Source organism: Dipodomys merriami, unplaced genomic scaffold (assembly GCF_024711535.1).
Source record: "Dipodomys merriami isolate MVZ:Mamm:240054 unplaced genomic scaffold, mDipMer1.0.p SCAF_59, whole genome shotgun sequence".
NCBI lineage: Eukaryota > Metazoa > Chordata > Mammalia > Rodentia > Heteromyidae > Dipodomys > Dipodomys merriami.
This window is the reverse complement of record NW_027206168.1, coordinates 7,079,005-7,103,328: the sequence shown is the minus strand read 5'-3', so window position 1 is coordinate 7,103,328 and position 24,324 is coordinate 7,079,005. Positions and strand designations below refer to the sequence as shown.

Below are 24,324 nucleotides of genomic sequence, written 5' to 3'. Positions count from 1 at the left end.
ATTGAGATAGTCCAAAGCCCACAAACCCAAAACCCCAAACCTAAAACCCAAGGCACTTCATGTCCCAGGGCAGTATCTCAGGAAGGGGAGACAAGCCTGTTTTGTGTGTCCCAGCCCAGCTCAAGGCCTCCAGTCCCCCGACCTTGATATCGGGCACCCCAATTCTCGTTTCAGGATTCTTGTCCAGCATCTTCAGGATCAAGTCCTTGAGCTCCTCGCTGACCTCAGGCCTAGACAGGGGAAGAATAAAGACACAGGTACACTAATGAGAACCCCCTCCCTTCTTGCCCTGGGTTCTGACACTCAGCCCGCACTCCTCCTCACATGGACGAGAAGACAGTGGAGGCCTTCACTCTCACTCTTCCCTCCACCTGTATATGGTCAGGAAAGTTCCTCTCTCTAACTGAGGGGCACTAAGGCTCAAGGATAGTAAGTTGCTATATTGCCACTCAAGCGAGTGTGGGCAGGGAGAAGAAACTCAGAAGAGGGGAACAGCACTGCCAGTCTAATGGCAGCCAGTATATCTCCTTGCCTAAACACAGCTTCTTTGCTGCCATTCCTGGAGCACCCATCTGTCCAAAACTGGAGAGGAGTATGAATTTTGGGGGCTTCTCTCTGCTATCTTAGATTCTAAGTCTTTGAAAACTCCTAGTCCTTAAAAATTCCTTGTCTCTAAAAACTCCTAGGTCCCAGGAAGGACTCTCAAACAGGAGGCACAGTAGGAAGAAAGACTAGGAGCTAGGAAACTAAACGATAGTAGGAACTGGACTGAATCCAGTTGGGTAGTGTCAGAGTCACAAAATCCAAATGTTCTTGAATGCTGTGGCCTTGGACCATGTTAAGCATAAGCTAGTCAGACTCACTGTGCTTAAGCAAAACTCGCCAGGCCTGTATTGGATGGAGAGGAGGTGAGGGCCATAGAAGCGATGGTTTGAAGTGTGGGGAGAGAGGCTGAGGCCTGAACTAGGCAGGGGCACAAGAAACTGGGGCTTGAAGACAAGTAAGAGATGGGCTTGACAGGACTTGGGGACCAGACAGGCAGGGGGTGCAAAAGGGCAAGAATCAGAGGACAAATCCCATTTCAGTTGCTGTCCCACCCTGGTCACTCCCACTGATGGTAGAAGGTTCTAAAAATAAGAAGTCAGGGAGTTAGGCTGAAGCCACAACAGCCAAAACCATCTGAAGAAGCAGGGATGATCAAGGAGCCCCAGACCAGCCCCTGGGCTCAGGGAAGGGAGCAGATAGGAGGGGGCCTTCAAATCCAATCCCAGCTCTCAAATTCAGTTCTCCTCCAGGGCCTCTGCTTGTCTACCTGCAAAATGGACAGCACTCTGGTATGTTGAAGACCCTCATCCTATGTGAGGAAAGTGGAAGTTCCTCTTGGGGTCACAAGCTGTGTGGAGTTAACTGCTGACCCAGGCTGGCCTTCAATGAAGCTGTGCTATGAATGCCTGACCTGGGGCCAATACCAATGAACTCTAGGCTTAGCGGTCTCATCTATCCAATGAGATACAACTCCTATATTTGGAAACCCTCCACTCAAGAGTTCTGCTTTTGCGGAAGTGGTGCTGTGGCACAAGCAGTAGAGCGCTTGCCTTGAGCTGAAGAGCTGAGGGACAGCGCCCAGGCCCAGAGTTCAAGCCCCACGACCGACCAAAAAGAAAAAAAAGTTCTGCTTTTGCCAGGTACCAGTGGCTCACGCCTCTAATACTAGTTACTCAGGAGGCTGAGATCTGAGGATCACAGCTCAAATCCAGTCCAGGCAGTAAAGTCTGTGAGACTCTTATATCCAATCAATCACCAGAAAACCAGAAGTGCTGCTGTGGCTCAAGAGTGCTAGCCTTGAGCTAAAGAGCTCAGGGACAGTGCCCAGGCCCAGAGTTCAAGACCCACACCGACAAAAAAAAAAAAAAAGAGTTCTACTCTCCACCTGCCCAGATGCCCTCCCAGGGATCAGTGTCCCCACCTGCAACTCTGCAGGCTGGGGTGTGGTCCTCAAAGGGCAAAAGCTCTGCTAAAAGTCAGATACTCCTCCCCAGGAGTGGGCAGAGCCCTCTGGTTCCCTGGGTGCACAACTCACTCCTCCGGGAAAACCACAGGTTCGTTCTTGATCTTCTTATGCAGGGCAAGGATGTACTCATCAATGAAGGGGCACTGTGGAATGGAAAGGCAGAGAGGAGTTGTAGTTGCAAGGCCACAAACTGCTGGGAGGAAGTGGGGTGCTGGGGATAGCAGGGAGCTGTTAGGGTCCCTAGCTACTCTTGCATCTACTTGGAGGGACTTCATCTAAATTTGTTCATGGCACTGCATGAAGCAAGGCTCAACAAATAAAACCCAACACGTAATTTGCTGAGGGAACTCTGAGGCTCCCTACACTTGCTGGTGGTACAATTGGGTGAGCAAGGTCTTTGCTCCCAGGGACTGGCATTTGGAATGTGTTTGCCAAGATCCCCTGCTGTCCCCCAGTGTGGTCACTAGAACTGAGCCAAACATTGGCAGAGATCTTGGTCAAATCAAAGTTGGATGTTCCCAAGGATTAGTTTGACCCAGAGCATAAGTAAAAGATACTCGGTTGCATGAATGTATGGATAAACGGACAGCATCAAGGGAGAGGGATGGGGCCACTCTGGCTGGAAAGGTGGCAACACCATCATTGACTGCTCCCCTCAGATGCCTGCTATACTGGAACTCCACAGTGCTCCCTCCCATCCCCAGGGAGATGAGAGAAAAACAGAAGAAGAAAGAAACTCTTCTCCCTCAGTCCTGAGTCTCAGGGAGTCTCAGGGAAGGGCCTGCATCTGTCACACAGACCTGGCTCTCTGGACCCAGCCTTGGGACCAGGACTTTGGGCTGTCCCAAGTGTTGTCCCTCCAACCCCCCAGCACTCACCTTCCCATAAACAAAGCAGTACAGAGTAACTCCAGTGGCCCATACATCCAAGGCCTAGAAAAAAGAGCATGCTCACATCAGTTCCCAGTGAACACTGCCTTCCCCTAGTACATAAAGCTCAGTGGGCTATGGTGACCCTCCTTCCATCAAGTGTTTACTCAACAAAATTCCCCGATCCTTGGTCCATGCTGGCCCTCTATTGAGTACTGAGGACTCCATCATGACCACAAGAGAGCTGCTGCCCTCCAGGGGTTCTAAGCCTCCTTGGGGAAGGCAGATGTGTTTTTTAGGTCAAAATATTCAAAGCTTCCTTTATCTAGTCACATTTGCTGCTTCTATGACATAGATGTTCCCCAGAAATTATTGTGTGTATTGAACTTCTACTCAATAAACCAGCTCTAGCTTCCAGGCACTGACCTGTCTTGTACTAATCCACTGAAGAAGCTATCTCCAACCCCCACTTCCTGCTTCCTGACACAAAAAGCATCCCCTATCCATTGAGGCCCTGCTTGCCCCGCTTGGATCTGAACTCAGGGCCTGGTGCTCTTGGCTTTTTCACTCAAGGCTTTTTTTTTTTTTTTTTTGCTAGTTAACTGGTTTAAATGGTTTATTGGAGATAAGAGTCTCACAGGGGCTTTTCTGTCTGGGTTGGCTTCAAACCATGTTCCTTAGATTTCAGCCTCCTGAGTAGCTAGGATTACAGGTGTGAACCTCTGGCGCCTGGCTATATAACAAGTCTTACCAGTGATAAATTCTTCAACCTTGACCATTGTACTAGGTTATGTAAGACAATGCCCTTATTCTTAGTAAACATGTACTATAGTATATAGTCTTAAGAGACATAGTCTCCAACTTAATTTTCAAATGGCTCAGAAAAATGAAATTGAAAAAGGAGCTGGACACCAGTGACTCACACCTGTAATCCTAGCTACTCGGGAGTCTAAGGTCTGAGGACTGCAGTTCGAAACCAGCCCAGGCAGGAACATCCTTGAGACTCTTATCTTTAAGTAACTACCAGAAAACCAGAAGTAGAGCTGTGGCTCAAAGTGGTAGAGTGCTAGCCTCGAGGGAAAAGTCACAGGAACAATGCCTAGGCCTTGAGTTCAAGCCCGATGACTAACAAAAAAGAAAAAAAAGAAATTGAAAAAGATATACGAAAAGAAAAATTAAACTGGGCACCGGTGGCTCAGGCCTGTAATCCTAGCTACTCAGGAGGCTGAGATCTGAGGATCAGGATTCAAAGCCAGCTGGGACAGGAAAGTCCATGAGACTCTTATCTTCAATAAACCACTCAGAAAACCCGAAGTGGTGCTGTAGCTCAAGTAGTAGAGTGCTAGCAATGAGCTGAAGAGTGAGAGACAGCGCCCAGGTCCAGAGTTCAAGCCTCATGACCGACAAAAAGAAAAGAAAAGAAAAATTAGCCAAAATATTAACAACTGGTGAACCTGGGCAAAGTTACATGGGATTTCTTTGTAGTATTCTTATAACTTTTCTGTAAATTTGGAATTATATCAAGATAAAATGTTACTGTTTTATTATGTGGTGCTAGGGATCAAATCCAGAGTTTCACACATGCTACGCAACTGTTCTACCTGAGCTACACTCTAGCCCAAAATAAAAAGTTTAAAAAATAATCTTCAGCTGGGTGCCGCTGGATAATGTTTATAATCCTAACAACTTTCACAAGTAGTTAGGGACCTTGGATCTAGTAGCTGGGATCAAGACCAGCCCAGGTAGAATAAAAGTTCACAAAAGCCCTCTCAATCAAGAGCTGAGCATGGTGGTGGGTGCCTGTTTTCCTAGATACCAGGAAGCCTAATATAGTTGGATCTTTCCCAGGATCAAGTCCAGGCAGGAAGCGAGACCATATCTTAAAAATAAGGAGCAAAAATTAGGGTTGGAGGCATGGCTCCGCAGTAAGAATGCCTGCCTGAGAAAGTGTGAGGATCCAAGTTCAAAACCCCAGAACCATCAAAATCAATCAAACAAACAACAATAACAACCACCCAAAACGTACATCCCTGAGCTCTGTTTGAGCTCCAGACCTCATCTATACCCAGCAGCTTTTCTTCCCTTCCCTCTGTGGCATGGCTGTAACTGGCACTGAACTCCATAGGTGAGGCAGGCCTGGACCCAAGGAGCACGCTGGCTGCAGGTCCCTCTCAGGAGGCTTTGCCCACTGCATCTGTCATTCGGGAGGAAGCCCAAATGTCCAGGTCCTTAAAACCCTGCCCAGCCCTGTACCCCTAGGTCCCCTTGCAAATCCTCTCCATTCTCTGAAGGTCAAAGGGCACTGTCACCTTCTCCTGTCCTTTTGCACCATGAAGGTAGGGAGTGGGGTGGCTGCCTATTCCACAACTCAGCACAGCTCAACTGGCAGGAATGTGTGTAGAGGAGGTTGGGACCATTTTTTGCTGGAAAATATGAGAAAGCCAAGCTTGGAGAGTGAGTCAGGCTTCATAGAATAGGTAATGTCATTTCCTAGAAACAAGGACCCTGACATCCCTCTGTTTGGAAACAGGCCCCTACTGCAAGCTTTTTTGTACCTCTATCTGAACCCCAACGTAACCCAAGCCCTGGGAGTCACCTTCCCACTGAAGCTCTGGCCGGAGTCAGAAATGGCCTCAGGGGCCATGAATGCTGGAGTCCCCGCCGTGCTGGACAGCTGAGCATCATTCCCTTCAAACTGGTTGCTGACACCAAAGTCAGCAATCTTCACGTGCCCATCATCTCCCAGGAGCAGGTTGGATGGCTTAATGTCCCTGTGCACAATCTTCTGGCAGTGCACTGCAGAGAGAAGTAGTTGATGTGCTGGCCTGAGGACCACTGCCCAGAATCTCCCTCCTGACCTTGTCTGCCCAGGGAAGTCAGGGCACATCACAGACCTCACACTCTCATCTTGTAAAGACCTCAGAAGAGGACAGCAGGGCTACCTAAACCACTACATAGTGAAGCTCAGCCCAAGGAGTTAGCAGCAGAGCCGGGATGGGGATCTTAGGAGTCTTTGGATTCCAAGTCTATGACAAACACAGTACCTGATACTGAGGAAGGAGGTCAGGGGAAACTGGGGAGGGAGAGGATTCTCCACAGGCCCTCATGGTCACTCCCACTTGAATGATGCCTGCAGCACCACTTTGCAGTTTCATCCCCACCTATCCTGGACAAAGACATCTCTGCTTCTAGGACCGAGGTGGACTGTGGGGACTGTGGTATCTTACAGATATACTTCTCATTCCTACGAATCTGAGATGTGGGATTTTTGGAAAAGGAAGGCATTCCAGGTTTTGGCACCACCAGGATAAATAGAGCTAGGGTGAGGGTCACCCATTTTTAGGAAGATAAAGCTAGATCAGAACCTAGTTTAGCAAGCCATGAGCCTCTGCTTCCAGGGTCCATCATTGCCAGAAAGGGCACTCAAGTTGAGATGACCAAAAGTGTTCCAGCATAGAGAAGGCACTGACCCCATCCCTCAACCATTCACTGTAGGCCCCTACTCAGCAAAAACCTTTCCTGAGCCAGCGGTAAGGAATGTTCAGCCAGTGGGTCCCCTAAAATCACTTGGTAAATGATATGACAAACATATCTGCTTCTTGAATGTGTCTTGTGAGCTGCCCATGGCTGTCTGCCTATATTGATAACTTTGTATGGCTGCAATGATGTTAACGACCTTTGATGGAAAAAAGGCCCCCCACCCCTGCTAGATCAACAGACCCCAGGGTGAAGAAAAGGAGGAAGACAGGAAAGGAGTGAAAAAAAGGAAAGGAAGCAGAGGATAGTAAGGCTAAGGGCAGAGGGAGAGAGCACCTCCACCAATAGACACAATACCAATGGCCCCTCACTGACTGCCTACTATGTTCCAGGCACAGGAAACATGATATACACCCACCAGAGCAATTACGTTCACGGAGCTGCATTATTTAGCCATAGACATTGGTCTCAAGTTCTTTTCTCAAATGCTAGCCTTGCCCCTAAACTCCAGACTCTTTATCCAGATGGGTTATACAACAGATATCACAATGGACAGCTAGATCAAAGCATCTCCAATATATTGCAATAACATGTCTAATTCAGATTTTGGCTTCTTGGGCTGGGAAGGTGGCTCAGTGGTATTGCCTTGCATGCCTGAGGCCCTGGGTTCGATTCCTGAGCACCACATAAGCAAAAAGAAAAAAAAGCCGGAAGTGGCGCTGTGGCTCAGGTGGTAGAGCGCTAGCCTTGGGCTGAAGAGCTGAGGGATAGTGACCAGGCCCAGAGTTCAGGCCCCACGACCGGACCCAAAAAACAAAAACAAAAACAGATTTTGGCTTCTCTGTCTGCAATCCTCACCACCAACAAATGCAAGCAAAAGAGAAAGCCCATGTCCCCCCACCCTAAGTCTTTCTCATTCCTTAAAGACATCATGTCACCAGGTTTCAGAAACCTAAAGATTCTCCTGCCTGCAGACCTCACATCAAGTAGCCCTGGAAACTCTAAGTTCAAAATATATTCTAAGCTGGGCATGATCACAGCTACTTGTAGGTAGTTACAGTAAGAGGATCAAGGATCGAGGCCAGCATAGGATATATACAGTGAGACAAGAAGAAAGAAAGAAAAGGAAGGAATGCAATAAGGGAATATCTCTATCTATAGATAGATCTAGATCTATGGATAGATATATAGATATCCTTTCCCCCACTCCCAGATCCAACTGCATCTCATCACCTCCCCTGATGTACCTGACCCCATCTGAGAATCAGATCTTGGGCAGCTTCAGTTTTCTTTCCTGGGGCCAGAATCACAGCACCCCAGTGCCTGTTCATCTACCTATCAAACCCCTCGTACTAACCACCAGCTCCAGAGAGTTACTTCACTGTGATCAGCTGGGTCTTGAAGAGGTTTTAGTCAAGAACCACACAAGGATGCCCTTTCTTTTGCAGGGGATAGAGGATGACAGATAACAGGCCCTTGGCGGATGAGAAGGATTCAAATAAAAAAGAAGGTAGAGACACAGTTTGGTAGAGTTGTGCCTGTTGCTGACCACAGCCAAGGCAAAATCTCCCCTCCCACCAAACAACTCTAGGCCATGCTATAGACTATCTCCTCCACGGGCCTCATTAAGCTGAGGATATCAGAGGCTCTGGTCCTGTTCCTGTTCCGATAGGTCACACCTCCGCTAGGCTTCCACCCTTTTCCCCTAAGGAGAATCTGGTTCCAAAAAGCCAAGATTTTAGACAGAAAAGCATTACCTACAGTCCCCAACCCAGGCTGGAATCCTAGATGTCTGGGAGCACCTCCTGTACGTACACCTGTCACCCCACGTGGCCACCCTGCCTCCTTCATATCCCTCCCCCACTGCCACTACCCTAATCCCAGTTCCACCATCTGTCACTTGGGCTATAGAAATAGCTTTCTCCTTGGCCAGCTGGCCGTCTATCACCCTCCACCCAGCTGCCAGAGATTCAGATGGATGAAGACTCCAATCCCACCGTGCCCCTCCCCTGCTTGGAGCAGGGGCCTCACAACAGGCTGCAGTCATACACATCCTGCAGAGGCATTCCCAGACCTCCCGGTGTGACCTGGGCAGTGTCCAGCATCATTCATCAATCACTATCTCCTGCCCACTGGATGAGTCAACCAAAAGGAACTGCTCTCTATCCTCCCGTGCCCCCAGGACCTCCCCAGCTTTGCCAGGCACCACCCCAAAACATCTGCCTACTTAAGTTCTGGGATGTGAGACACCTGGAGTCAGATGGGGGAATCTCCACCCCAACACAGAGATGGTACTTATAAGTGAATGAAGGAAACGAAATAAATAAGCAAATGAGTCAACTAATTCCTGACATAGAAGCTGCGGTGGCATGGCTTCCCCCCACCCCCGGCCAGTTCTCTTCACCTTAAGGGTAAACCCACCCTACCACCACTCACAAACAGGCACTGTGCCAGGCACACTCTTTCCCGGGGAGCAGGGCGTAAATCTCATTCATCCCCTATCTTTTGAGGCCTAGGGAGAGGCTAAACTTGGCCTCGGAAGAAAGATAAGGGAAAAACACCCCGGAGGCCCAAGGGACTTGGCGCATGCCCAGTGAAGTGAGCCATGGCCCCGCCCATACAATCTGCCCGGCCTCTGTGACAGCTGATTGGCAGGTCAGCTCTGGGCAAAAGGAGCCTCCGGGCCTGCCGGACCTAGGCGCTACTACTGAACCTAGGCAAGGCAGGCTCCCGATGATCTCTGCCAGCTCCAACCCCAGAAGGCGGGCGCCCACACTCACAGTACTCGAGGCCCAAGATGACGTCCCGCAGGTAGAGGCGAGCTTGCTCCTCGGAGAAAGGCTGGTCGCAAGGCACTTCCATGACCGGCCTGGGGGGTTGGGGGAGTAGGAGCAGGGGAGGGATGCTCAGGGGGATTGGAGGAGCTCTGTGTGTGTGTGTGTGTGTGTGTGTGTGTGTGTGTGCGTGTGTGCGTGTGTGCGTGTGTGTGTCTACACAGCCCCCCATGACCTCCAGGGGCCCCCACGACCTCCAGAGCCCCCTTGCTAACCTGATATTAGGGTTGTTCTCACGTCATGAAAATGTAAAAATATCACTTTTCAATCCTAATTTCCAATCAGCTTTATCTTATTTTCCCTTGGTTTATGTGTCTTCTAAGCATTTAAAAGTATCTATAATCAAACAATTGCAAAGATTCCATTTAAAGCAATGTTTTTCAAGCCGGGCGCTGGTGGCTCACGCCTGTAATCCTAGCTACTCAGGAGGCTGAGATCTGAGGATCACGGTTCAAAGCCAGCCCGGGCAGGAAGACTGTGAGACTCCTATCTCCAATAAACCACCAGAAAACCGGAAGTGGCGCTGTAGCTCAAGTGGTAGAGCGCTAACCTTGAGCTGAAGAGCTGAGGGACAGCGCCCAGGACCAGAGTTCTAAACCCCACAACCGACCAAAAAAAAAAAAAAAAAAAAAGCAATGTTTTTCAAACTGTGAATCCAACAGAGTCATGAAATCAATTTACTGGGTGGCAACTGCAATAGTTAAAATAGATAGGGTTCCATTACAGAGATGGATAGCTATATACACATATATTTCTTGGTTTTGTTTTTTGTTTTTTTTATTTTTGTCGGTTGTGGGGCTTGAACTCTGGGCCTGGGTGCTGTCCTTCAGCTCTTCAGCTCAAGGCGAGCGCTCTACCACTTGAGCTACAGCACCACTTCCGGTTTTCTGGTGGTTTATTGGAGATAGGAGTCTCACAGTCTCTCCTGCCCGGGCTGGCTTTGAACCGCGATCCTCAGATCTCAGCCTCCTGAGTAGCTAGGATTACAGGCATGAGCCACCAGCGCCCGGCTATTTCTTGGTTTTGAATGGAGGCAAAAACCTCTGGGTCTTCAAGAGACACCACTCCTTGTCCCCCTCCCCAAACTGAACTTTAAGAAAGCCCCCAAACAGAGACAAGATACAGCTTTCCTTCAAAAGGACTCCCAGTCCATCCAGCTCCATGGCGATATGTTCTATAACCCTGAGCAATCCATTTATCCAGTGCTCCTTAACTTTCCCTCTCATAAATGGGAGCAAAGAGAGTCCCACGCACTCTACTCATAAATTCTCACTTAGTAAAACTTGAAAAATGCTTTTGTGATTTGAATCCACTTCTATACTTTGCTTAAAAACATTGCTTTCTTCCCCTTCTTCCATCCAAACAATCTCCTCAGTTTTTCAAGGCCTAGGGTATGAACACACACACACACACACACACACACACACACACACACACACACACACACACACACACACACACACACACACACACACACACACACACACACACACACACACACACACACACACACACCCCTCTTTCCAGAGACCTCTCTGACTTCCAGCCTGCAACCCCCACCAGACTTCAAAGAAAAGTTCTTTTAGTCTCTTATTTACCACAGAGACCAGAGCTTGTGAAGGCAAGGTCTAAGACTCTGATATCTCCTGAAGTAGCTGGCCCTTGGGCTGGGGGCCACAGGGAGGGAAAAAAGGAGAACTGGATTACAAGTGACCAGCCTGATCAGATGGGAAACTCACCCCTTTCTCAGGAGGTCAAACACTGAAAGAAAAGAAAAGAAAGTAAGATATAGCTAAGCTGGCACAGCATTCACTGCCAAGGTCCATTCCTGTTCTTAAGGATGGAGAAGGGACAGGCACTGAGACATACTCAGGGTGGGACAGGACAGGGTCTCAAGATATCAGAGGAAGTAACTGGATGAGAGTGAAGTCTGGGCTTCTGCATGCTAGGCGAGCACTCTACCACTAAGCCACATTCCCAGCTCCCTGGACTCCCTGGCCAGAAAATTTCCTAAAGGTCATAGCAGACAGGCAGGTAAAGACTAAAGACAGGGAGAAAAGCCCTGTCCTCTAATTCCTAGGCCAGTTCTCCTGCCCCACTTTTTCAGGCCTCTTCTAAACCAGCTGTAAAGCAGGCATGAGAAACTTAAAGAACAGCAATTCTAATAAGGATAATAAGTAATATGTTCTACCTATACTAGCTGATTTTCTTCTGACAGCATCCTATGGGTGCATTATTACCATTATTTTCTTCTGCAGTAGGAATAAAGCTGGGTTGCTCACCCAAATAGAGATTGTCTTCAGCTGGGTCATCCAGGACCTGGTAAAAAGACACACAGTTGAGGTTTGAGGAGACATGGGGTCCGGACCCAGGCTTCTGGTCGTTATTAGCCCCGGGATGTCTAATACACTTCAGAGCCCACCCCAGATATGGACCAGCAACTGTACAGGTGCCAAATGCATGGGACTGCAGCAGTAACCGAACCCACATGAATATGGCACCTGGCTCTTCTTACCTCCTGTGGGAAGGATGGGCTAATTTTTGCCACTGGAGCAGCAGCTCCTGACCCTCCGTGAGAACACGTCTGGCCAATCTGAATGGCCCTCATGCCTCCCTGTAGTCCTTCCCAAGTCTGAATTGTTATTGGGGGCAGAGGGTCTAGCCACACTTGCTCCCTCAGCAGGACCCTAAATCTATGCCAAGCACCTCCCTACTCAGGGACTGCTCACGTTAAACCCAGGGCATGCATGCTAGCTTCGGCTTGCTTACCACAACCTCCTACCTCGATCAGCTTGACCACATTCACATGGTCCAGCTTCTTCAGGATGGCAATCTCCTGGTACACCCGCTCCAGGGGCAGCAGCTGCTTGGCTGGTCCTCCCTGGGAAGCCTGGGAACCTCTTGGGGGAGGGCGACCTGTGACCCGAAAGAGAGTCAGACCACTGTTCTATGACCCAGGCTTTGCCTCAGCCTGCAACCTGTCTCAAGCAAGACTTGCAAAAGGCAAGACGGTGATCCCCTCCCAATCCACCAACTACATCCCATTCCCAAGCCTTTGCTTCCCTCTACTCTTGTTTCTAACAAGACTAATTATGAGCGGATCCACTCCTCTTCCCCTAGCAGGCTAAGAGCTCCCAAGAATAGGGCAGACAGATACATACGAGGAAAGCCATACTGCTTCAGTAGCTTCTTTTTGGAAAGAACTTTCATTGCCTAAGGAGAGAGGGACATAAATGTCACTATGTGCAGCCACAAGGAGCTGAACAGGCTGATTCCATGGGGACTGAGACAGGCACAATGGGCATCTGCCACTGGCACTGAGCGTGCATGAGACTGGTTAGGAATAAGTCATACCTGAGTGTAGGTTGCCCTCACTCTTCTTGCCTGCAGAGGAAGCCAGCCTCTGCTTGCACAGCCCCAGGATCAGGAAGCTCATTCCCTTTGCATATCCTTAGGGACAGGGAACCTGTCCTTTGAGAGGTCACAGGCTCTCATCATCACCCCAATACTTCTGCCCACTACTCAGGTTTTTGGGGCCCAGCCTGGCAACACCACCCTCCTACTGCACACTCACGTAGTGTCTGTCTTCACTTTCGTTGTAGGCCAGCCTCACCACGCCATAGGCACCCTGTAGACAGGCACTGGTTAGCCCACCTGGATAAGACACCTTCCCCAGGACCAGATAGGAGATGGCCAGACTGACAGCTCTGGTCCCTGCCCCTGCATCCCATCCTTACCCCATCCTACCAGATGACTCGTGAGCACACATTTCCAGCCAATGGAGAGGGGATGCTTTTGCCCTGGGAACTTGCCCTTGCCTGGTTTAATATGGCTCCAGTCCCTCCTAATCTCTCTCTAGAACCCTGGGAATCAGGAACAGGAGTCATCTTCTTCTTGGTGCTGGGTATTTCCCAGGACAAAACTGTCCACATGTAGGCTGGAGCATTCTAGGCTCTGATTTCCATTTACCACAAAAGAAGAGGAAGATATCAAGACAAGAACGCTACCACCCTCATTACACTTGTCCTGGCCCAATCCTACCTTGCCAATCTCACTCTGCAGTTTGTACTGGTTGAGCTGCACACAGTCCTGGGGGAAAAGAGGAAGCATCAGGCACACCTTGATCCAGAGACAACATGGATCCCACAATGGGAGCCTGTTCAGGGTACAGTCCTATCCCTAGACTATAATTCCCAGAATCTCAGTTCTCACTAACCTTCCCAGCTTGGGGGTACCTTGACTATGCTGGGCTCCCTTCAGTGGTAAAGAAAAAAATGCACTGATTCCTGCCTGGGCTTTGGGATTGAGAAGACCTTATTCTGTGAAAACCCTTATTCTGTGAAGACCTTATTCTGGAAAAGCAAGTGTTTCCAGAAGCAACTGAATGTGAAGGGACAAGAGAGATACATGAAGTCTAGGGACAAAAAAAAAAAAATCAGGTCTCTAAGCCAGGCGCCAGGGGCTCTCGCCTGTAATCCTAGCTACTCAGGAGGCTGAGATCTGAGGACCACAGTTCAAAGCCAGCCCAGGCAGAAAACTTCGTGAGACTCTTATCTCCAATTAACCACTAGAAAACTGGAAGTGGCGCTGTGGCTCAAGCGGTAGAGCACTCGCCTTGAGCTGAAAAGCAGAGGGATAACGCCAAAGCCCAGAGTTCAAGCCCCCCCCCCCCACACACAAAAAATCGGGTCTCTGACATCTGTGGATGCCTCAGTTCCCAAGTTCATGTGTAGATCCAAGTGGCAAAGCTAGGGCCCACAGGAGACTGGAAGCTAGGAGTATGCTACAATGCCTCAAGCCAGAGTGGACTCTACGAGGCAGGACTGTAATGGGAAGAAAAGGGGCCTGGGCATTCTTTCTTAGCATTTTCGCTCAAGGCTGATGACCTACCACTTGAGCCATACCTCTACTTTTTAAAAAAAATAGTTAATTGGAGATAATAGACTTTCCTGCTTGGGCTGACTTTGAACCTGAATTCTCATATCTCATCCTCCTGAATATCAAGGATTACAGGTGCAAGCCAGTAGTTCACAAAGAAGGGACCTATTCCCCAGGCCTGGCCAGGGGTGGGGACATGGGCCTCCTAGAGGCAACCTTTGGTTGAGATGGAACTTCCCTGGGATGAAGCCACACTGTTAGATAAAGAGCTCCCCAGCTTAAACCAATGTTAGATAACTATGGCACAAACAGGGACAAAATGGTGAAGGCTCCCTAGGGGGCTCATGAGCACTGCTTCACCAACCTCTGTGTCAGAGATGGCCACATGGTGGGACTCAATAGTAGGTCTCCGCCAGGCACGAGGAGAGATGTGGCTAGCAGGGCCTGTGGCATAAGGTCCAGCCTGGGCTTCCAGGCAGCTTCCCGCTGGCCTTTCCTGCAAGGAGAACTTTCTAGCTGAGAGGCTGGGTCGTGCCGGGGGGAGCCTTGAAGCACTGCCTGGGATCACAGAAGCAGCTCTAGCCCGGGGCCGAGAGTCCACACCATTCCTGGGAGGCTCTGGGTTTCCATCTTCCTCTTTCAAATGGGTCACATTGATGGCTGCCATCCGCTCCACCAGCTCTGCTCGAGGGTCCTGGCAGCAGACAGCTGGGCCCCCCTCCATGACCTTCGTTGGGGCTTCTCTGTGTTGCCTTGTTGGGAACCTCGGAGATAGTAGAGAGGGTATCACTTCCTGGATGCCAAGCAAGTCCCAACAGGAGGTCTGACCAGGGTGCTGCTCCCATTGTGGCCACAGCCCCCATGCCTCTGTTCTGGTCACTCCCTCTTCCCACACTGCCAGCACCCAAACTCACAGTCTATTCCTACTACCAGGGAACTGAAGGATCTCAGGGGACTTAGCTTTGTGTGTGCCAGCCCTCTAGCACTCAGTGTCCCTACCTGCAAAACAGGCACAGCCACTTCTGCTATGCTGCTCTCATAGAGAAGCAGATAATCTGGTGCTCTGGAGTCACAACAAGCAAACAGGCAGACGACTAGAAGCCAAGTAGCACTGAGACAGTCCAGGGTCAGCTCAGCGCCCAATGGGACACTGCCTGATGATTCACCAGCCCCACCCCCTGACAGCAAAGTGTTCCACTATGGCTTCCTTTTGGTGAGGAACAGGCTACACTGGTATTGTAGGTTTTGTTACTTTCTACAGGGAGGTCTCCCAGATGGATATTCCGGCCTTTCATCCTTCACAAAGACTTCCTTGGAGCTCAGTCTCTCTTACCTCCTCTCACCATTTCCAGGACCACAGGCAGAACTGGCTATACCCCTACCTTTGCCAGTGGTGCCTCAGGCCCAGGACAGGGTCCACTGGAGGAGGAGGTGTTGCTTTAAGGGTTTCAAGCAAGACATCATCATCTGTACTTTTGCTTTTTTTCCTTCAGTTTGCTCATGTGCCAAATTGTGTGCTACATCTTCTCAGGCTGAGATGTTCCCTAGTCTGGCCTCACACTGAGCCAGAACCTCCTGCAAAACAAACCAGGTCCCAGGCCAAACAGTAGCCCAAGATTGAACCCCAAAGCAACATCCAGCATCAGCCACACACCACTTACTTGTCACTATGACCTTGGCCCTGGCTGAATCCTCACTCTCACACTGGGACCTCTTCTGTGCCTCAGACTAGGTACTGGTGCCACTCCAGCCCAATGTCCCCACCCCTTCTTCTTGGGCTGGACTCATCCTCTTCTCCGGAAGAGGAAGAGTGGACTCCTGGCCCTCTGCTCTTCCTGTCTGCTGGTGACTTCCTCTGTTTCCACACTGTAAACTAGAGAACATGTGTCTCATGGGTCTCATGACTGCCCCAATTCTCACCCCCATTCCTTACTGTGACAGGTGTCAGGGAGGTAGGGCTGACATGTTAGAGCCTGGGCTGGGTTCTAGTCCTGCCTGCTGACCAACCATGCTCTCTCTCCACTCTGAGCCTTGACCTGCCCCCCCACCCCCACCATGGATGCCAGACTTTGCCAGATTGCCCATGGCACAGCCAGGCTTGGAGGTGGACTGTGGGTGAGGACATGGGTCAGAGCCTCTTCCTGGCACCCAGTGATCTGAATGAGTGGGGGCCCAGGGGCAGTGAAGCTGCTGCTGCTGGGCAGCAAGAAAGAAAGAAGAGAAAAAAGAAAAGAGAGCTAGCCTGGCAATAGGAGAAAATTTCCTTTGCAAAGGAGGAAACCCAGCCTGACAGGAGCCTCCAAAGCTGGCAGGAATCCTCCTATTTGGTGATCAGCCCTTCTCCTTCCGCCCACCCCTCCCCTCGCAGGCTTAGCTCCCCACTACCAGGTGAGCGGCTCCTTTTGCCTTGTCTCCATAAATATTTCTGGCATCTTCAGCAGCACCTGGCACATAGTAAGAGCTTGGTAGGTATTTGTTGAATAAATGAGCAAATGGCAAGGTGATCATTACAGTTCTCTCCACATTAAACAGATGGGAAGGCAGCATCAGTGACAAGCCCAGGGCCAGACCGTAGGAGCCTAGGGAGCACAGGGTTGGGAGATCCTCCACCTCCAGTCCCAGACAGAGACCAAGGGAATGAGAGTCACCACAGGCAGAAGCCACAGGCTACCCAGGCCCATAAAATTTGCATATGATTTCCCTGAGGTTGCTACCCCCATAAGAGGCCACCATCCTATAATTTCCTTTACTGTCTTTCTCAGATGGGAATGAAGGAACCTAGCAAGGGACAAGGAAGGGCCTTGGGTCCCATAGTAGATGGGGAAGTCTGAGACCTGTCACTTAGTTTAGGTTAGGCCCTGGGCTGCTAGGCTGCACCCCTTTCTAGCTGTAAGCCTGTGGACAGGCTTGGATTTTCCCAAGCCTGGCACCTTGAGTTTGTCCCATCTGCAGATGGGGAAAACAGAAAGTCTTGCTTGCTCCCAGGTGGCTGCAAGATAGAAAGGAATGGATTTCTCTGCAAGAGACTCAGACATTAAAGAAGCTCCTAGAAGTAAGATGTGAGTCTGGGACAAGCTGGGGCCCAGATGGATGCTTGGGCAGGGGCAGGCAGTGAGGGCTGACGTCAGGCCCTCCATTCCTCCCTCCCTCCTGCTTGCCTGGCTCAGATTCAGGTGACTAAGCAGGTCGGGAGGGAGGCTGGGGGATCCTGCCGCGTGTCCAGGCGACAATGCCTGGCACCAGAGGCTGTGCATGAGAGGGCAGATGAAAAGGGCGTGTGTCTGAGTGTGAGAGAATGTGTTGGAGCAGGGCTGTGGGCCAAGCACACTGACTGTGTGTGTACTAAGGAGCAAATCTGCATGGAGACAAGAAGCTTTGCATGTGGTCTCTGTGCTGTGTGTATTTTGTGTGTGGTGTGTTTGTGTGCACTTGTATGCTTTTCGGAGGAACATGTGCTCTGGATGTGAGAAGGGAATGCATTCCCAGTCCCATAGGTCAAGATGAAACTTCCCCCATAGATCTCCTGTCCCACCAGCTCGAGGTTGCCTCAGCTGACCTGAGTTTTCCAGGGCATTCACTCAAAGGGCTTCGCCAAACCCTTCCCTGTTGAGGTCTCACTAAATGGCTCTGTACAAACTGACTCAGAAGGTAACATGGGTCTCATGGATCTCAAACAGGGAGATGGACAGACAGGCTGGTCCCAGACTTGGGGCTCAGCAAGGAGTCTTGTGACCAGTCCCAGTCTTGGGACTGGCTAGGTTCCAAGCCCCAAACACAGGTCCTCACTCACTGGGTAAAGCTCTTGTTCTGTCTTCCCATATGGGGCTACGCTGCCTGGGCAGGATGCTAAGCTTCTGAGAACCTCAGCTACCCTGAAGTAAATCAAACAGATGGTCACCATCCTGCCTTCTCTCTAGGCCCTGTAAGGAAGTGGATGAGGTTGTGGACACAGAGCAGTTTGTACAGCTGGGATGTGTATGCATCTGGGAGAGAGAGACAGACAGACAGAGAGAGAAGAGAGAGAGAGAGACAGAGAGGAGAGAGAGAGAGAGAGAGAGAGAGAGAGAGAGAGAGAGAGAGAGAGAGAGAGAGAGAGAGAGAGAGAGAGAGCATGAGAGCCAGCCATGATATGCAACAAGAGCCAGCCACAATATGCAAGGTAGAACCCACATGGGATGCCTGGCTCAGAAATGGCCTGACACAAGCTTCTTTTCCTCCCAGGCTGTGCCCCATCCCACCAAGTGTCTGCCACTACCAAGTCTGCAAGCTCCTGGTTTCAGAAGGCATGGAAGTCATAGGTGTCTTCAGGGCTCATTCTGAGTTCTGGAAGGATGCTACAGCACCAGGCAGAGGCAGGGGACCAGCTATTGGGTTAGGCAGAGGACTTGCAACCATGACTGGCAGAGGATTGGCCAAAAGAGAAAGCTGCAAGTGAGTGGAGACCACTGGGCAAGACTCAGAAGTGGTCCTTAAGTCCCTAGGCCACTTCACTGTAGTCTGTTTATACTTGACAACATCTGATGCCTTGGCAGAGGTGTCCTCTACAGCTCCTGCCCCCGCCTGAGATGACTCAGTCCCCTGGAGGGAGGCCCAAGAGTCTAGTGCTAAGTCATACTCAAGGATGCCTGCTGTGAGTACACCATCCCATCATTCCTGGGAAGCCCCAAGTATTGAAGTGCTGGCCTGGCTGCAGCGGCTCTCAGGGCAGCTTTTGGCCTCATCTACCTCAGCCTCTCTTCATCCTCTATATCTGTCTGTGCCTCCAGCCTGACTCTTCCCAGCTAGCTACCTCCTCCCCTCCTTGCTCCTGGTCAGTTCAGCTCCAATTCAACATCATCTTCCCAATTGTTCTTCTTCCTGTCTCCACTCCCAGCTCTCACTGAACCCAGAGCCAGAGGGATTCTCTGCCCCCTCTTCCACCTTTGCGCTCATGTCCCACACCCACTCTCCACTCCAACTGCATCATACTACTTGAACTTCCCACACTGTAGATTCTGTTCTGCTGCCAGGTCTTTGTACAAGCTGTCCCTGCTGCCAGGAACACACCTCCCTCTGCTTTGCTGCCTGGAGGACAGCTCAGACATGGCCTCCTCTGAACACCCGTTCTGATCTCCCCCACTGCAAGCAGGGTGAGATCACCAACTTGGACTCTTTAAAAAGTCCAGACTCTGCCGACAGCTCATGCCTGTAATACTAGCTACTCAGGAGGCTGAGATCTGAGGATCATGATTCAAAGCCAGCCCAGGCAGGAAAGTCCATGAGACTCTTACCTCTAGTAAACCACCAGAAAACTGGAAGTGGCACTGTGGCTCAAGTGGTAAAGCGTTAGCCTTGAACTGAAGGGCTCAGGGACAGTGCCCCACAACAGACAAAAAATAAAAAGTCCAGACTCAGCCAAGTGCCAATGGCCCATGCCTGTAATCCTAGCTACTCAGGAGGCTGATATCGGAGGATAATAGTCTGTGAGACTCTTATCTCCCATAAACTACGAGGGGAAGAGGAGGGAAGCTGGGGATGTGGCTTAGTGGTATAGTGCTTGCCTAGCTTGCATGAAGCCCTGGGTTCGATTCTTCAGTACCACATAAACAGATAGGACCAGAAGTGACACTGTGGCTCAAGTGGTAGAGCAGTAGCCTTGAACACAGAGAGGCTCAGGGATAAAGATCAAGCCCCAGTACTGAGGAAGAAAAAAAAGTACTGGAAGTACAGCTGTGGTTCAACTAGTACAACACTAACCTTGAGCAAAAGAAGCTCAGGGGTAGTGTCCAGGCCCTGAGTTCAAGCCTTAGAACCAGCATAAGAAAAAAAGAGAGAGAAGAAAAAGGCCAGATTCCAACCTCCACTGTTCTTGCACTGTTTCTGGGGCCTCCCCTATAACCTACACATCCAGCCCCTCCCTTCACACCAGTTTCTAGTAGGAGGACTGCTACCACGCAAATGTGATCAGCATTCCTCACGGTTCTTCTAGGAACTTGGTATCCAGGGGACAGGGGCCTCAGACAGAGGCTTCACAGTATGGAGTATAGCCAGGGACACTGACTCCTGGGATATAAATCTAGTTGCATCAATTATTTATCATGCAACAATTATCAAGTATCTGATATATGTCAGGCACAGTGCTAGGTGCTGGAACTAAAAGACAAAGTCCCTGCTGTCACACAATATAATTTCTAGTAGAGGAAAGAAGCAACAAATAAAAAGCCAGCAATTAGACAGCGAACAATGGTAATCTCAGTTACTTTGGAGGCAAAAATAGAGATCTTGCCTGAAAACTAACAGCCTGTGCAAAAGAGTTAGCAAAACCTCATTTCAATCAATAAGCTGAGCATGGAAGTAAGTGACTATGATCTCAGCTAGAAGGAAGGAATAGGTAGGAGGGTCATAGAGGGTAAGAGGAATAGGTAGAAGGGTCTGAGTTAGGGCAAAAACTGAAGACCCTACCTGAAAAAAATAACTAAAAGAAGTCTGGAGGGGTGGCTCAAGTAGTAGAACATCTATCTAACAACTATGAGGCTCTGAGTTCAAACCCCAGTACATGCAGTAACTAATAGGGCAGATAGTATAGCTGTGAAGACAGCTATGTCAGCAAGGTAGATTAGGTATGATGAGTGGGAGACCAAGTACTATGGCTACTCAGGAGGCTGAGATCTGAGGATCACTGTTCAAAGCCAGCCCAGGCAACCAAATCTTTAAGACACTTATTGCCAATTAACCAGCAAAAAGCCAGACATGGAGCTATAGCTGAAATGTAGAGCACCAGCCTTGAGCAAAAAAAGCTAAGTGAGGAGCTGGGAAGGTGGCTCAGTGGTAGAGTGCTTGCCTTGCATGCATGAGGCCCTGGGTTTGATTCCTCAGCACCACATAAGCAAAAAGAAAAAAGCCGGAAGTGGTGCTGTGGCTCAAGTGGTAGAGCGCTAGCCTTGAGCTGAAGAGCTGAGGGACAGCGCCCAGGCCCAGAGTCAGGCCCCACGACTGGACCGCCCCCCCCCAAAAAGCTAAGTGATAACACCCAGGCTCTGAGTTCAAGTATCTTGCCTCCCCCCACCCCAAAAAAAGGAGTAAGGGTCAGGGAATGCTGCTGATTCTGTGTGGTTGGGGAAGGGGTCCTCAAGCCCTTTTGTGGCAAATGCCACAAAGCGGGACAGTGCTTATGTTTGAAGGATAGCAAGGAGACTGAGTAGAGAGGAAGCAGTCTGAGAAATTACATCTGGAGAGGCCCTCCTCCACACAGTGCTGGACCAGGGGTGGCTTCCTGGAGTAGGTGACAGGGTAGCTCTTTTAGGAACCACCAAGTAGGGCTCAGGAGGCCAAGAAGATGGGAGTTCATACTGTGCCTTTCCTGGTGCAACCAAGGGCATGGATTGGGGGTGGGGCGGAGATCTTTGGACAGATCAGAGGCTTGGAAAGCAGAGGAGAGTTTTGAACTTGGGTGACTCAGTTATTTGGATGAGGTTTAAAATTATTCTGGCTGTTGTTGGGACTAAGGGTGGGAGACCAAGGAGCAGGCAGAAGGTCCCCAAACACTAGGACAATATGGCAGGAGTAGGTGTTCAATGGGTATGTGCCAGATGCAAGAGGCAGGCTTGGAGGGAAAGCCAGGGCCTCTTCCCTGGGATGTTCAAGGACACAAGCTGTGTGCTTCTCCCACATCTTGAAACCACCTGGCTCATGCAGAGCTGGACCATTCACCAGCACCAGCCCGGAGACCTGTGGCCCGTGATACAGCCTTTGCCCACTCCTGCAGCCTACACACGCGCGCACACACACACACACACACACACACACACACACACACACACACACACAAATGCACGCGCGCGCGCACACACCTCTCTCCTGACCAGCATAGCCCAAGTCCGCGTGACCCGTGCTCACACACCACTCCATCCAAAATGCTCCCCCCCAAACACACACAGGCACACTCCTGAGTACACGTGACACACGCATACCCGCCTCCAAACACCACGCACAGCTCCCCGCGCACGTGTGTGCCATCCCAGCACCAGTGAGGTGCCCACCCGGGCCCCGAGGCCGCGGCGCGCGCCTCCGCTGCCCCCTCCGCCCCGGCCCGGGCGCACTGCGCAGCCAGAGCCGCGCGCCGCAGCCGTCCCGCTCATCGCCCCCGCGCCAGCTCGCGGGAGGAGGACTCGGGAGGACCGTAGGAGGCGCGATCCGCGGAGAGCTACATGTGGGTGCACCCACCGGGCCCACTCCTCACGGACACGGCCTCCGCCGGGTGGCGTTAGACGGTGCGCCGGGTACGGACGCAGCCCCGCAGACAAGAGCCGGGGAGGGATGCAGACGGCGGGACGCCCGCATAGGTGCGCTCCCGGGTACAGACTAGAAGGAGGCTCCCGGAGACCCTCTGGATTCGGCCCCACAGACAGAGATAATCCCTGCACCGATCAGGTCCCGCAGTCCTCACCGACGCGGCCTCCCAGACCGCCCGGCTCCCCGGCAAGCTCAGAGCGGGCGTTCGTACTCCAGCTCCCGCCCCAGACCTTGTCCCGCGGACCCCTACCTCAGCGCGGGCCGACCGTCCCCGCGATCCCCCGGGAGCGCCGCTGGCTGGCTCCGCCCCGCCCGCCTAACCCGGGCCCGGATCGCCGCGCTCAGACCGCCGGCGCCGCGGATCCAGGCAGCGCTCGCCCCCACCCTCCTCAACCCGCCGCCGCACCCGGCCCGTTCTCATTGGCCCTACCGCGCAGCCCCTCCAGATTCAGCCAATCAGAGGCCGAGACTCCCGCCCACTTTAGGGGGCGTGGCCACAGAGGGTGGTGGCTCGGGAGGGGCCCCGCGGCGGGGTTGCGCCTCGTCACGCCCCCGGCGCCGGCTCCTGCAAACCGGCGGCCTGGGGTACCCGGGAAACCTTCAGGCCCCGGAGCTGGGACTGAAGGATGGAGCCACTTAGCCCAACAGCCCTGGGAACCTTCCACATCCCAGCCTTCAGGGGCAAGAGCGCCGCCTCCCTCGGGTGTAGGTGTTGTGCGTGATGGGGAGGGGCAAGGTGAGTGGCCAGCAATGGAGGCCCCGGCTGAAGGAGGAAGCCCTTGGATGGTAGGGCCAGGAGTTTAGCCTTCTGCAGAGTGTGGGTATGAAGACTAGAAGGAAGCAGAGTGCTTGGAGTGAGATGGGATTCATGTTCGGGGGAGGACCCCATAAGCAGGTGGTAGAAAACCCCTAACTGAGCGGGAGGCACCCAGGGGCCCAACAGATGAGATGACTTTTGCCTGTTGTTAGTGAGGTTTCAGTCCTTCACCTCTCTCTTGGCAAGCTCACTAACTCTTGGTTCAGTTTTTCTAAGTTCTTCACTTGTGAGTCCTCTGCCACAGCAGAACCCCACATCACTGACCCAAACCTGATCTGTGTCCTGCCCTCAAACTAGAACCTGAGAAAACCTGGGAGTCACTTGCAAACGTTCCTGTCCCAACCAGTCTAGCACCAGGTCATGCCCTACTGCCTTTTAAATAGCCCCAGCATCTGCCCACTTCTATTCCTCTGCCCTTCCCTTTGCTCTGGCTTCTCAGATGCTGAACCAGCTCCTCCCTGACCTCCCATTCCCACAAGCCTTTCTCCACCTGCTAAGCCAGAACACTCCTTTAGAAACACAAATTTTATGGGCACTAGTGGCTCATGCCTGTAATCCTAGCTATTCAGGAGGCTGGGATCTGAAGATCATGGTTTGAAGCCAGCCAGGGTAGAAAAGTCTCCAATTAGCTACCAGTTAACTGCCAAAAAGTCAGACATGGAGCTGTGGCTCAAGTAAGCCTTGACTGAGGAAGCTAAAGGACAGCATCCAAGTACTGAGTTCAAGCCTCAGTACCAGCACCAAAGGAAGAACAAACGAATCAGCTCATGCTCACCACTATCTTGGGCCATTCAAGCCTACATACTTGCCTGCCCACCTCTTACTTACCTACCTAGGTTCAATGCATGCCCCTGTTGCCAGGAAACCTTTCCCATGAACTCCTCACTATCTGGCATAGTTAACAGCCCTTCCTAGGGACATGTTGTACCTAGCTCTGTTTGCCAGTCTGTGCTCCATCTGGAGTAGGAGCTCCTTGAGGGCAAGGATTCTTACTGACTCACTCAGCATAACCAGCTCTTCCACTTGAGCCACAACTCTCCTCCAGGCTTTTTGGTGGTTAATTGGAGATTAGAGTCTCATGGATGTTCCTGCCCAGGCTGGCTCTAGGTTTCAATTATGATCCTCAGATCTCAGCCTCCTGAGTGGCTAGGATTACAGGTGTGAGCC

The 24,324-nt window shown here is 51.2% G+C and overlaps 1 protein-coding gene across 4 annotated transcripts in view; it reads right to left on the bottom strand.

Moving 5' to 3' along the window:
- Positions 1-22,687, bottom strand: part of Camkk1 (calcium/calmodulin dependent protein kinase kinase 1) — a 33,824-nt gene extending 11,137 nt beyond the window's left edge. Inside the window, exons 1-14 of one of the 4 annotated variants that reach the window (XM_070001751.1) lie at positions 15,731-16,158; positions 15,452-15,644; positions 14,434-14,833; positions 13,233-13,280; positions 12,766-12,819; positions 12,353-12,404; positions 11,974-12,107; positions 11,474-11,510; positions 10,931-10,952; positions 9,138-9,226; positions 5,477-5,676; positions 2,890-2,943; positions 2,081-2,154; positions 143-230 (exon numbers count right to left, since the gene is read on the bottom strand). In XM_070001751.1, the coding sequence (XP_069857852.1) occupies positions 143-230; positions 2,081-2,154; positions 2,890-2,943; positions 5,477-5,676; positions 9,138-9,226; positions 10,931-10,952; positions 11,474-11,510; positions 11,974-12,107; positions 12,353-12,404; positions 12,766-12,819; positions 13,233-13,280; positions 14,434-14,793 (1,212 nt within the window). In that variant the 5' untranslated portion in view covers positions 14,794-14,833; positions 15,452-15,644; positions 15,731-16,158. Of the gene's footprint in view, positions 1-142; positions 231-2,080; positions 2,155-2,889; positions 2,944-5,476; positions 5,677-9,137; positions 9,227-10,930; positions 10,953-11,473; positions 11,511-11,973; positions 12,108-12,352; positions 12,405-12,765; positions 12,820-13,232; positions 13,281-14,433; positions 14,834-15,451; positions 15,706-15,730; positions 16,159-22,590 lie in introns of those variants that run through there. The other 3 variants (XM_070001754.1, XM_070001753.1, XM_070001752.1) reach the window with 3 other exon arrangements.
- Between the last annotated feature and the right edge of the window lie 1,637 nt (positions 22,688-24,324).